We start from the raw sequence: 13,810 nt of genomic DNA, 5'->3' as shown, positions 1-13,810 counted from the left end.
GGCTGAGGAGAGCATGGGCCCTCTGGGAGGCCACACCGACTCCACGAACGCTACTTCCAGAAGGCGGCACAGAGAACAGCCCCTCTGGAGCGTCTCTGCCAAGCCCCACCCCCCGCCCTGGAGCCCGGGCTCTGCCCTGACGTGCCCACACTCCGCGGCTGCTGGGTTTACCTGCCTCTCTTCAGACTTCACCTCCAGCACCCGAAGCCTCGGGTCTTCACCAAAAATCTCCCTGACCCACATCCGAAGTAATGAAACAGTGGAACAGACCGATGCCTTGCAGATGGGCAGTGCGTGTGCCCGACTATTAGAGAAGGCCCCGGAGCTGCTCCATCTGCAGACCCTGCCGGCTCTGGTATCACTTGGGCATCTCCCAAGAACCTGGACCACCCGCCTGCTTCCCCCGCTAGCTGGCTGTTTCCCCAGCCCTGCAGGGCCCACTGGAAGCTGGCTGACCAGCCCTTTACGGACTCCACTCTCCCTGAGGGCTTCATCCCCCCAGGTTACCACAGGCCTAGGAGGCAGCTGCAGGGAGAGGAACAAGGTGGCCCCTTTCTGGAACTCAGCTCCATTCCCATCACAGCAGAGATGCTGCAGCCTTCCAGCCTGGGCCTCAGCTTCATCCTCTACGAGTCCTGACCCTGAGCTCGGCCCCGTCTGCCAACCATGAAAGAGGCTCCCACTCTTCTGCTATCACAGGACAGCCTCACTGATGCTTCTCTGCAGTCCAGGCTCCGTGATCCCCGCTCGCCTTGGTCTCCAGGAACCCTTCCTATACAAGAGCCCCATCCGGAGCGCTTTGGCACTTCACCAACTTTCTGAGGCTAAGCCCAGAGTTCAGATACTGAAACTGTGCCCCACAGAGTTAACAGAAGCTGATAATAGAAATGATTGAACTTGTCTTATAGAACAACAGATAAGGGAACAGCTTGCTAAAACCCCTTTGCTTGTAAATTGCCTTCATTAAGTTCACTTGTTTTTTTCTTTCTGTTTTCCTCCCTTTAATTGCATACCATCCCAGCTTCATGCAGCCCAGCTGTTTTACAGGAACTTGGAGTCAGCTCCTGCCCAGTGTGAGCCCGCCAGGGACTGGATGGCACCACCCTAAAACTGGGCCTGTGCAGATGTCTAACGAATGGCCTTTTGACATCAAAGGACTGGAAAACTCCACCCTCAGATGATGCTGAGGGCCTCCATCTGGAATATGCAGAAGCATTAACCCAGATACACCTGCGCAGCACACCGATTTCCTCACTTTTTTCCTACTTCCAATCACCTCTCCCCTAAGACCACCCTCTTATCCCATAAACACTCCAACCCCCTCGCCTTCAGTGAGGCAGATCTGAGACATTCTCCCGTCTTCCCACTTGGCTGCCTTGTGAATAAACTCTTGGCTGTAAACCACAGCATCTCAGCATTCGGCCTGCTGCGCATCAGGCAAACAGACCTGGTTGGGTGACAGTTCTCCTAGAACAGGGGAATCCAGGCCCTTTGTTCCTCTCTTCGTTGAAGTCCCAGGGGCACCCCAGCTTAGAGAGCCCCGCACATACCCTTCCAGGCCTGAAGCCCACCTTTCCTCATTCTATTAGGGGCCAAGGAAGGGAGGACCCTGTTTTAGGCCCCAAAGCCCTGGGAACTTGCCCACCACCTAGCACCACTGAATCCTGGGCAGTTCTGTTCCATGGATACTTGTCTTTAGGATAAGCCTGGCTTGTTTGTAACTATTCCCAGGCCGAGAATCCCTGCTGCTGCCAGCCAATCTGTGTCCAGCCCTGCCAGCACCCAGCAAGGAGGAACCAGCCCCACTGTAAAGAAACAGGTGCCCACACACGGGCTTTCTGACCACTTTGCACTAGGACCACAGCTCCCTCACCGTTCAAGACATAAGGGCGGGGGCCCAGGACTAGTCCGCTATGTGCTCGAACAGCCTACCGCTTCCCCACATCCACTGCGGCCTCTTCAGCAGCCCGTTTCTGTGTGCTACAGCTGCCAGTATCTGTGACTGAATATCCCAGTTACAGTTACTGTTGAACGGTAACAGGAGACCACGATTCCTACCCTCTCACCCCAGCTAATTATTGGCCCTTGGGTGGAGACCTGACCCAAGGGCAGCTAATCCAATGCAACAACCTTTAGAAAAATCTCTCCAAGGCAAGCATTCCCCCAACCATTGTAAACAGACGCCGAAACAGATCCGCAAATCTAAATGCAAGCTGTTTTCTGCAATGTATCTTCCAAAACCAACCACAGCTGAGCATAAATGAAAATCTTGAATTTCTATTTCTTTTGCAATTAACATTTCTTCATAGACCTGGAGGGCTTGGCTCAAGTTATGAGTTAAGCCAATGAGATTCTTTCCTTCAGGGGTTAACACACACACACACACACACACACACACACACACAGAAAATAAGAACTTGTCAGTCAACAAGAATAAAATCACACCTAAAGGACATGTGACAGTCGCCCTGAGCTGTCTTCCTAAGGGACATTTATTTCCCCCCCTCCATCATGGTTCCTTCCCGACAGACGCCCCCCCTTCCACTATGATCAGTGAAAGCACCAACACTGGTTCCCCAGCCTCCCTGGCAGCTAGGGCATGCGCATGCGAACAAATTCTGACTATTGGGACCGTATGAGAAGCTAGGGGGGTTCAGAGAAATCTTTCCCAGTTTTATAAAAAGAGGACATATTCTACCTCTGGACACAGCTGTGTGTGTGTGTGTGAGCACAGGCTGCCCGGAGCTGCAGTAGCCTTCTTGCAACTGTTAGGGGACACACCTGAGAAAGAACCAACACCCTGAGGATGGTGGGGAGAAAGATAAGAAAAGCTGGAGCCCTTGAGGTCATCCCAGAGTCACTGATTTAACCCTGGGACCGCCCATCCTCTGGACATCTCGTTAGTGACATTTAAAACTCCTTACTGTTTATGCCACTCTCTGAGAAAGAATCCCAACTGACAGGTGTCATAAGGCAGGGTTGGATCACGCCAGGCCAGCATATGACAAAGCAGGAACTGAGGTTTACGACGAAAGAGAACAGCACAAGCACCCAAGGGACGTACAGATACCATGAATTAGGACTACCTGCCTGAGCCCTCGAGCTACCTTGTTAGCTCCAATTTTAAGTCACATGGGATTTTTTTTTTTTTTTGGTAATAATTCAAGCGAGTCTCTGGTTTAAAGCAGTGCTTCAAACTTTAATGTGAATACGAATCACCTGGAAATGGTTCAGTGGATGGGGCAAATTCTAACTTCTTTTTCTTGAAGACAAGCTGTCAAGTGATACCAAAACTGCTGGTCCATAGACCACAACTTGTACAGCAACATCTTCTGACTAAAAGTACCAACCTAAGGCAATCTAACACCAATCTAAAGAGGAGCAGTGGGTTTCTTCACGGCCTTGGCTTCTATCTCCATACAGATAAGACCTGCTATGGAACGTGTGTGCCTTGTAAAATGACTTTAGGTCTCTGAGACCTAAAATACACACAGGTGGTCTCTGTCTAGAATCAAAACCTTAAACAGCCAGCCCTGGTTTCTTGGAATGTTTATATGAACTTCTGACCTCCCTAAAAGTACACCATTCATAGGTTGCTGATGGCCATAACTACTCCAAAAGTTTTATGAATGCAACAACTTTTAGAAAAATCTCTCCAAGGCAAGCATTCCCCCAACCATTGTAAATAGCCCCCAAAACAGATCTGCAAATCTGAATGCAAGCTGTTTTCTGCCATGCATCTTGCAAACACCACATCGACTACTTTGGGATCAAAAATATTTTTTAAGAATCTCTTTTGGTAAATTATAGAAGTTAGATCCATACTTCATGCCACACACTAAAAAGATTGATGAATTCGAGTAAACCATGTGATACAAATCAAACTAAACCTACTGAGAGAGAATACAGGTGAATATTATTTGATCTGAGGTCAGGCAGGGCCTTTCTAGAAAGAAAAGAAGAAATTCAAACAGGAAAGACTGATAAAATTAGTTACAATCCTTTAAAGTCTTTGCCTCAAAAAACCACCATAAATAAACAACGTTTTAAAATAAAGTGAGGAAAAGAAATGCCACAAAGCAAAGGGCTAGTAAAAAGTCATTTAAACATAAGAAAAAACACTAAAATCCTAATAGGGGTGGGGGTGAGAGAACACAAAATATTAACAGACCAGACTAGGGCAGGCACACCCAAGGGACTCAAGGTGATCTCTGGAGGGGTGGGGGTGGGGAGGTGTGTGAAGAAAATATTCGAGCTATTTTCTTTTTTAAAGTTTTTTTGACGTGGACCATTTTTAAAGTCTTCATTGAATTCGTTACAATATTGCTTCTGTTTTTATGTTTTGTTTTTTGGCTGCCAAGCATGTGGGATCTTAGCTTCCAGACCAGGGATCGAACCTGCACCCCATGCACTGGAAGGTGAAGTCTTAACCACTGGACCGCCAGGGAAGTCTCTAGAGCTATTTCCTTAACCTGTCCTTTAAAAAGGATTTTCTATCTGGGACTATGTTTTATAATTTACATATATTAGGACAATTCTCCATATACGAATGTGTATTTGGAGAAGGAATTTTTTTCATATTGGGGTAAGAAATCAAAAATTTGGAGACAATATGGAATACTAATTAGCTAATAAAAAAAATTTAGCCTTCCTAAACAAAGAAATGCAAAGATAAAATGAAGCCATTTTTTCCTATGAAATTAGTAAAGCTATTTTTTCAATCTTAGTGCTTGTTGATCAGGATATACCTCAAACCCTGCCAATGAAAATATAAATGAGTCAAATCTTTTTGAAAAGTGGTTTGGAAAAATGTGTCACAAGGCTTAAAGATTAATATCTTTGATCAGAGTTGCCAGACTTAGCAAACTGTATGAAACATACTTATTAAAAATTCATTGTTTATCTAAAATTCCAACTTAACTGAGCATTCTGTATTTTGTCCGTTAACCCTGCTTTAACTCTATTATTCTACTTCCACGATTCTATCCGAAAATATTTCGATATAACAACAAATATTTCTAGACAGTCGGCGCAGCAATGCTGTATCATTAGTGAAAGATTAAAAATAATTTCAATTCAACATTAGAGAAAGGGTTCCATAAATTCAGGCACATCTATACAAGGTAAAAATGCAGTCACTGTAAATTATGTATTTGTAGTCTTTCTTTATCCCACTTCATGTAGATATTCACAAGTTTTGCTGAAGAAATGTTCACGTGTTTCCTGCCCTGTATCTGCTAGAGATGGTACATACTGTCCAGTACACATGCACCGTCTCACCTTTCTAAAGTTTAATAAGCTCCGAGTTCTAAAATGCATGTGGACCCAAGGGTTTGCAGACTGAGGAATTATGGACCTATCATTTTCTTGAAGCTTCATAAAATTTTCTATAAACACTACAGCCTGAGTCAGTAGTACTTAGCAGGACTGCAGGGAGGGATGGGCGCCCATGCCAGGTGTAAAGTGAGCTGGAAAGCCGTAGCTGCAAAGAGAGGTGGGCAGAAGACGGTGAGACATGACAGGGGAGAAGCCAGGATCAAGATCATGAAGCTGCAAGTACGGTAACAGCCCGAGAGTTCCTCTCTAGCGAAGCAAAGGGGGATCCTTCTGCTGTGGGAAGGAGAACTAAACTACCGAAGCCATCCCCCAGCAACTCCCAATCTGGTTAAAAGCGTGAGCGGAGAAGCAGGTGGGGACTTCTGTCCCATTATCGGCACAAGTCTGAGAGGACCCCCAAGAACCGCCTTCACGTGGGGGAGGAATGAGGAGCCAGCTTGCAAACCTGACCTGTAACAAGCCTACCCGAGACCCATCCAGCAACCTTCACCTTCCTCTCTGGGCATTATCGGTTGCTACTGTAACGAATTACCACAAACCCAGTGACTTGCAAAAGCCCAAAGTCATTACCTTTTAGTTCTGGAGGTCAGAAGTCTGAAATGAATCTCACTGGGCTAAAATCAAGCTGTTGGCAGGGCTGCTCTCCCTTCTGGAGGCTCCAGGGGAGAGCCCAGTTTTCCAGTTCCTGGCAGCTGCCTGCATCCTTCGGTTCTTGGCCCTTCCGCCTTCAAAGCCAGCAGCAGCGGCGGGCGACCTCTCCCCCCACCACATCCATCAGACACTGCGTCTTCTGCCGCCCCTTCCACTTATAAGGACGTCAGTGATTACACTGGGCTCACCTGGAGAATCCAGGCTGCTCTCCCTATTTTGAACTCAACTGATTAGCAACCTTAATTCCACCTGCTTCCTTCCCCTTTGCCACATACAGTAACTTATTCACAGGTTCTGGCCATTAGGATGTAGACATCTTTGAAAGGCTGTTATTCTCCCTACCTATGGGTATGCTACAGAACTCCAGGCAGACAACCTATGTAATGAAAATGTTGAACAACACATATAATGAATATAATAAAGAATTCTTCGGTGCTCAGAGGAAGGCATGGGGATAAGACTGTATTGACAGGCTCCTGAACAGGAGTAGCTAGGACATCTGGGATGTAACCCGTCTAATCACAAATGACTTGGCCTCCAGAAAAAGAGGATCTCAACCTCCTTCGTCTGCGGTTTTCAACATCAACCTGCCCCTCCCAATTTAGTGGTCCTGTTCCTGTCATCCTATCTCTGTGCATACGTCCCAATTTTGAATCAGATCCACTGGATTCTAGCCTTAGAAGACTGCATCCCAGCTTTCGTCCTCAGACTCAGCTTGGGTAATAAGCACATGCTCCCTCTGGCTTACCAGCCCTGGACTGGGCGCAAATCCAGATCATTTCCAGAATGGACTGGTTCCTTGCCTTACCCATTCCCAGATATTACTCGTCTTTTAAAGCTGACTGGCTGGTCTCCACAGGGAAGGAGATGGGTAACAAAAGCCAAAAATCTACAGCTTTGGTTACTCGTCTGCTTCCCTTAGAGACCAGCAGGTGTGCAGGATTGATCTAGCGAGGGCAGAAGGAGAGTCAGGAAACCTGCGTTCCACTCTAGGGGCAGGAAGGACTTCTAGGGCAGGGTGGTCTGAAGAGTAGGGGCAGCAATAACGGGATGGATGAGGCAACAAGGTTCTAGTTTGTTGTAAGAAACGAGGGGCATGGTGGGTTCAGCTGAAAATAGAGACCCCAGCTAGGGATTATAACACAGCAAATTGTGCATGTACTATCTGGGGGGAAACACCTTCCATGTTCGCTCTTCTCTGGCCCTGGATTTCCCCTTCTCAGGAGAACAACGGGAGGGGCCCAGGCAGGCTGACTGTGGAGCTTAAGCTGCTTGACCAGGCCCTACCCTTCTGCTGGGAACGACCACCACCCACTGCGGGTTGGCCAAATCTGGACAGGAAGCAAGAAAAGACTGGACAGTGCACAGATGAAGTAACAGCCCCAGGTGGTGGTGGCATGCCAGGGGCTCCGTGACCGTGTTCCCCACCCAGGCCATGGGCCTACTCACCAAGCTCTCCTCGAACCACTCCTTTATGTAGGCAGCTGTGGGGCCTGGGATCTGGCTCAGGAGGGCTGCTCTCTCCTGAGAATGCTCCAGCATCTCCAGGGCCAGCCTCAAGTCCTCGACGAGATGGAGCAACGGGAAGGGGTTCATGTAGGAAGCCGCGGAGGCCAGTCCAGGCTCACAGGTACCATCGCTAATATCTACCCCCGTGTTAGTGCCTGGAACAAGACAGAGGCGGGAACCTTGGTAAGAAGGGTGGACGCCACGGGCAAGGAACTGATAAACAGCAAAGTTAGTGAAAGGGGAGAGGAAAGGGATGGATAAGAAGCCTAGAGGAACCACTTCTGCCTCAGCAGAATCACTCACAACATGAACTTTGCAGAAATCACCTTTCATCCTGGCTTGGGCATGAGAGAGGCACATGACTGTGCCCATTGGGACTGGCTTAGGGAAGCTCACAACTTCAGACAACTGGGAAAGCACAGCTAGACCTCACCCACGACCAAGGACATGTGCGCTAAAATGGTGAGATGTCAGTCTTCAGCTCTGATATCCATAAATTTGTCCTCTTCTACGCTAATGTGGTAGACTGCACAGATGGCCACAAAAAATCCATCCCATCCTCGTGTGGGCATTCTACTCCCCTCATCCTGAGGTGGATGCTGACTCTGGGCTGGTCTAGTGACTCGCTCTGATCAACAGGATGAAGAGGAAGGGATGCTGTGTGGGGTCTGGTGAGGTTGAGTGAATCGAAATCTTTCTAGATCTTCCCAGTTGGGAAATTCTATACCCTCTGACATACTCAGAGGGTATAGAATATAGAGGGTATACTTTTGACTTGTATTTATTACTGTGTGTATCCATATCTCATCTCCCTTTATGGGCTGTGAAGTCTCTGAGGGCAGAGCCCCTGTCATAGTTAGCTAACATAGTTATCATGCCCCCTGACCAGTAGATGGTGAGGGGGAACTGGACTGAATGTCTGTACATATGCTTGGATGAATAGCTAAGAGGAAGAGTACGTGGATTTCCCCAGAAATCTGGGATACTGGGTCTTTTTCTAAACTGGTATGTCCCAAATAGGACTGTTTTTGCCTTTCTAAACCCCACCATTAAAAAAAAAAAAAAAAAAAAGTCTTCTTTGCATAATATGCACAGTGATATATTTTTCAAACCAGAACTGGGGCAACAGAGTCTAACAAAGGATTTCTGTGCTTCTTTCATCAGTAAGAAACACTTTAGAAAATATGGTTCATAGTGGAATTTCTAGGGCATTTGGATTGTTTATAAAACCAACAGAATAAAATATTTGAAGTCAGGACTCTTGCTGGAAAATGTGGGCTGTAGGGCTACCACATCCACGGTTGCACTGCAGGCCTGACGTCTAATTCCAGGTTCCTCTGCTCTTTTAAAAGCCAACTTCCTACTTGCCATGGCAGCCTTTGGAATGAGAAATCCACACAGAAGGAAACAATTACTATTTGATTGCCGGTTTGCTTTCTGAAAGGGCAGGATAGAAGGAGTCGCAGATCACAATCCACAAACAAGTCCATGGCTCTGGGGAACTAGGAAACGGCCCTACTACCCACACTCTGATGTGTGCTCAGCGCTTTCTGGCTCCTGCAAATACAATTTAGAGTTGACTAGGAGAGGCCACAGCCAACAATGTCAGGAAAGAAAATGAACAGAAGCAGGGCAAGACCCCCCAATCTCCAAACAAATGCTAAGTAATCCCTCTGCATCCTGGACACACTTCAACACACACACACACACACACACACACATTTATAAATGGAGGATAAGTCAGGCCAGGAGTAGGTGGGAAGACTGAGATTTTCATTCACTTTATATCACTCCTTGGCCTTGGACAAGTTCCTTCCATTCTCCGGGCCCCTCCCTGCCCTAAATCCTTGGGATTCTTCCTTACTATTCAAATATTGCATATGTGTGTAAATGTGTATGAGTACATGTGTATCTGTGTCTATTTTTCCACATGTATACACATGTAAAAGACTTTAATTTCTATTTCTTTGCAATTTCATCAACACACAGGCTCAGAAAATGGTCCAGAATGGTGAAACTCCTAAGGCCCAGCATTAGCAAAGGCAACAATCACCCAGGGAATTCCCTGGTGGTGCAGTGGTTAGGACTCAGAGCTTTCACTGCTGTGACCTGGGTTCGGGGAACTAAGATCCCACAAGCCTCGTGGCGCGACCGAAATAACAACAACAAAAAACCAGTCACCCAGAAGACTCAGTTCCATACTCCACACACATTCCCTACAGATGATCAGTTCCTATGGAAAAACTACAATCACAGAGGAAAATACATCAAAATCGGGCTACCGGATGCAACAAATAAGAAAATGCATGCCTTCATACCTGGGTTTAACAAAACAATACAAAAGAGACAATAACATAAGGCAAGGTGTTGACCCCTAAATTACGTCTCAGAAAACAGCAGCTCACCTCATGTTCAAGCCCAAATAAAGTTTCTGTTTGGGGGCAATCTCTCAATTACTTTATCTTGAACAACAAAGCACTCTTTAGGGAAGATAGATTAACACAGGGGACTTCCATTTTACATGCAGACTGAAATCACTTGGGGAGTTTTACAAACTATAAATGCCAGGGTCCCAACCTCCAGAGGTTCTAATTTGATCGGCCTGAGGCTGACCTGGGATAACAAAAAGCTCCCCAGGTGATTCTAATGTGCAGCCTAAGTGGAAATCATTGACTAGCAAATCAACGTTGATCAATGTCAAATTTTGATGTTTAGGGAGGACAACCTGAGAATTTTTATTTTAAGCACCCACAACCAAAATTTAATACAGATTCAGTAATTGTTAGGGGAAGGTAAGACAACATAAAATGCAAATATAGGATTTCACTGAAAGCCTTTTAATGATCGCTTTCAAAAGCAACTAAGTATGTGTGTAGCAGTAATTAGGGTTATTCAGAAATGTTTTGGCTCTCCTCTACTTAAGCTCATAGTAGGATAACACTTCTGCCCCTTGAAGTTACTCACGGCCACATGACATCCTCTGGGCAATAAACATGAAAAGTGATATGTGTCACTTCTGGGAGAAAGTCTTTAGGAACCAGAGCACAATTCCTTATATCTCTTTCACTTGCTCTGGTCTCTGGCAACGGCGGGGACTGAATCAGCCCGTGTTCCAAAGCGGAGATGATGTGGACCAGAGCTCTAAGTAGACCCGGGGGGAACCTGTATGAGCTGTTTCAAGCTGCTGACATTCTGGGACTGTTTGTTATTGCAGCATAACTTAGCCTGTCTTCACTTACACAAAGTATATATGTTGAACAATTTACAAATATATACATATAAGATAAACTTCTAAAAAATGATCTTTTACTGCACGGACCACTCCACCTGCCACAAGCCACAGCAAGCGTAACAGGGAACCAGCATCCTCAGTGCTCTGAGCCCAATGTGCAGTCTGGTCCCACGAGGGGGTCTGAGCCGGAGATGGGACCCCCCCACCGACCTCTCAGCCACATTCACTCAGTGTATAGCCCCAAACACAGATCTCTGGGGGGCAGGATGAGAAACGCTGACATGCTGCCCTCCCGGGAAGATAGTCCAGCAGCTGGATGCCAGGAGTGGGGGTCCCTGTGTGCGTGGCTCCCCCAGCCTGGGGTGGGCTTCTGCCCTGCTGAGCCAGAGCAGGGAGGGAGGGCACACACCTTGGTTCAAAGACCACAGACGCTCATAGTTCTTACCAAGTTCTGGTAGATTCTATGGAATAAATGTTTCTTCAGTGAAATGGCTCAGGATCATTTCCAGAGAAAGGCTCTTTGCATTTTGTAAAAACTGATTTTCTCCAGCTTCACATTTGAGCGTATCTGTAGAGCTCCCTTGGCTGTCATGCTGAGAGCAGGATGTCCCTGTCGCTTTATTATGCAATGAAATTTGAATTAAGATTATCATGAGCCCCCCAAAGGCTAATAAACACTAATGAAAAATGGCACAAGAAAAAAAAATGTCCCTTCCAAAGGGACCCTCCACTTGCTTCTCCTCCACTGACCACTACCCACTGTGAAGCTTTCCCTTCTTCCCTGGCAAGTACAACAGGATTTTATGACCTTACCCTGCACATCCAAACTGTAATAAATTCGTTATTGTTTACCTCTAATATACACTTGTTTGTATTACTCAAGGCCACAGAGACTTTCTCCTATGCTTTATTCTAAATGTTCTGTAGCTTCATATTTTGCATTTTGATTTATGATTGATCCAGAGTTAATTTTGTACAAAGTATGAGGATTAGGTCAAGGTTCTTTTTTCTTTTTTTTTTAACTATGGCTATTCAATTGTTCCAACACCATTTGTTGAAAAATAAATGAAATATTTTATTTGTGGATGTTTAAAAACAAAGATCCTTTATCATGCAGATGGGGGTTCTCTGGCATAAGATGAAATATCTATTGAGAGCATCATATGTGAATTTTTAAAGTGCTGTATTTACAACAACTGAAAAGTGAAGATGATGGGCCTGAAAATGGGGGTCCCGAACCCCCAGGCTGCAGACCAGTACTGGTCCGTGGCCTGTTAGGAACTGGACTGCACAGCAGGAGGTGAGCGGCGGGTGAGCGAGCAAGCGAAGCTTCTTCTGCCGCTCCCCATCGCTCCCCGTCACTCCCCATCGCTCGCATTACCGCCTGAACCAACACCTCCCCCCACCCCTCCCCACTGCCACCATCCATGGAAAAATTGTCTTCCACGAAACCGGTCCCTGGTGCCAAAAAGGTTGGGGACCGCTGCTCTAAAACTCTGCACATCAAAAGTGCTGTGCATGTCAGCTGCACTAGCATTACCTGGGGAGCTTGGTGGAAATGCAGACTCTCGGACCCCACCTCTACATTTTATCAACATCCCCACATGCTCTTCAACTGTTCTGGGTTGTTAAAATTATTCAACAAGTAGCTCTCATAATGATAAACACAGTATGTTGGAGATAAATGTAAAACGCTTGAATAAAATTATTATTAAAAATGTGCCAGTGAGATAAGAAATCCATAATTATTTTACATAACGCTTATAAATATACAAGTAACTTAATCAATAAATTAATGTTATGAGTACTTGTCTATTTGGGAATCTATTTGGACATATATGATATGTTTTACATAACTGAAGGAAAAAAATGAGAGAAATAGAAACTTTAATGAAAGAATAAGAAGGAGCGAGAAAAGAACAGGACAATTTGAAAAAGAACCACTTGGAAACCAAAACGAAGAATGCAATTATTCAAGTGAGAAGTTAAGTGCACAGGTTAAATAACAGGTAAGAAAATTACTGGAATGGAAAGTGGAAGGAAGTATACAGAGTGAAGCAGAAAGAACAAAGAGAAAATAGCTATGGATTTGTCACGAATAAAATCTTGAGTCTTCTCAGTTTAAAAGACACACACTGAGTCCCAAAAAATGATACAGCAAAACAAACCCATCCTAGAAACAACGCAGTGAAACTGAAGAACACCAAGGATAGAGGAAATTTAAAAGCAACCAGAGATAAAAGACAGACTGTCAACAGACTTCTTATCAGCAAAGTCCCGATGACCACAAAATAATACCTACAGGTAGCTACCAACCTATAACCTGTACAAGATAAACTACCACTCAAGATTAAGACTAAAATAAGGTCATTTTTCACATAATGACTCGCGCAATTTATTACTGGCAGGCTATTCCTGAAGGGATTTTAAAGGATCTACTTCATGAAGCAGGAAAAACTGCACCAACCAAAAAGGAGTGGGATGAAAAACACATCCGGGGGGGCGGGGGGAGCACCCAAGAGTGGCTGCAGCCAGGGTCTGTTTCCCAGGGTCAGCTGCAGCCACCTCCTGCCTCTCTGCAAGACTCTTCCAAAACCAGCAGAAGAAAGGCCATGTGAGAGCACAGTGAGAAGAAGATAGCCCTCAAGCTGGGAAGAGAGGTCGCACCAGAAATCAACCCTGTTGGCACCTTGATCTCAGACTTTCTGGCCTCCAGGACTATTTTCTATTTCTTCTTGAAGCTCTTCAGGGGTACACAGTATGACAAAATGCATGAGACAAGAATATTTATAGCAAGTTGCTACCCAGGCAGAGCCTTTGAATCCCAGAGGAGCTGCAGCTTCACCCTCAAGACACAGATCTGCAGCCTCCTGGGCACCATCAGACACCTCCACTGAAGACCCAGAATGGAGACCATTGGACCATATGTCCTGTACATTCTCTAACAACTACTTAGACCTAAGGTCTTTGTTTCAGCACCTTCCTTTGAGAGCTAAGACTAGTTTATGTAATATGGGATGATGAAAGAACTTAGATTTTGAGATCTGATGGATCTTGTATTTTTTCCTAATTATGCTTTCT

At 45.7% G+C, this 13,810-nt stretch overlaps 1 protein-coding gene across 5 annotated transcripts in view; it reads right to left on the bottom strand.

Annotated features, from left to right (window-relative positions):
* Nucleotides 1–13,810, bottom strand: part of PPFIBP2 (PPFIA binding protein 2) — a 142,821-nt gene that overhangs the window by 84,414 nt on the left and 44,597 nt on the right. For 4 of the 5 annotated variants that reach the window (XM_029207209.1, XM_029207213.1, XM_029207206.1 and 1 more), the window contains exon 3: nt 7,438–7,652. In XM_029207209.1, the coding sequence (XP_029063042.1) occupies nt 7,438–7,652 (215 nt within the window). Of the gene's footprint in view, nt 1–7,437; nt 7,653–13,810 lie in introns of those variants that run through there. The other variant, XM_029207211.1, reaches the window with a different exon arrangement.

Source organism: Monodon monoceros, unplaced genomic scaffold, assembly GCF_005190385.1.
Source record: "Monodon monoceros isolate NGI ecotype Baffin Bay Population unplaced genomic scaffold, NGI_Narwhal_1 Super_Scaffold_7, whole genome shotgun sequence".
NCBI classification, from domain to species: domain Eukaryota; kingdom Metazoa; phylum Chordata; class Mammalia; order Artiodactyla; family Monodontidae; genus Monodon; species Monodon monoceros.
Note: the sequence above shows the minus strand (reverse complement) of the source record. Positions and strands in the feature narration are given on the sequence as shown.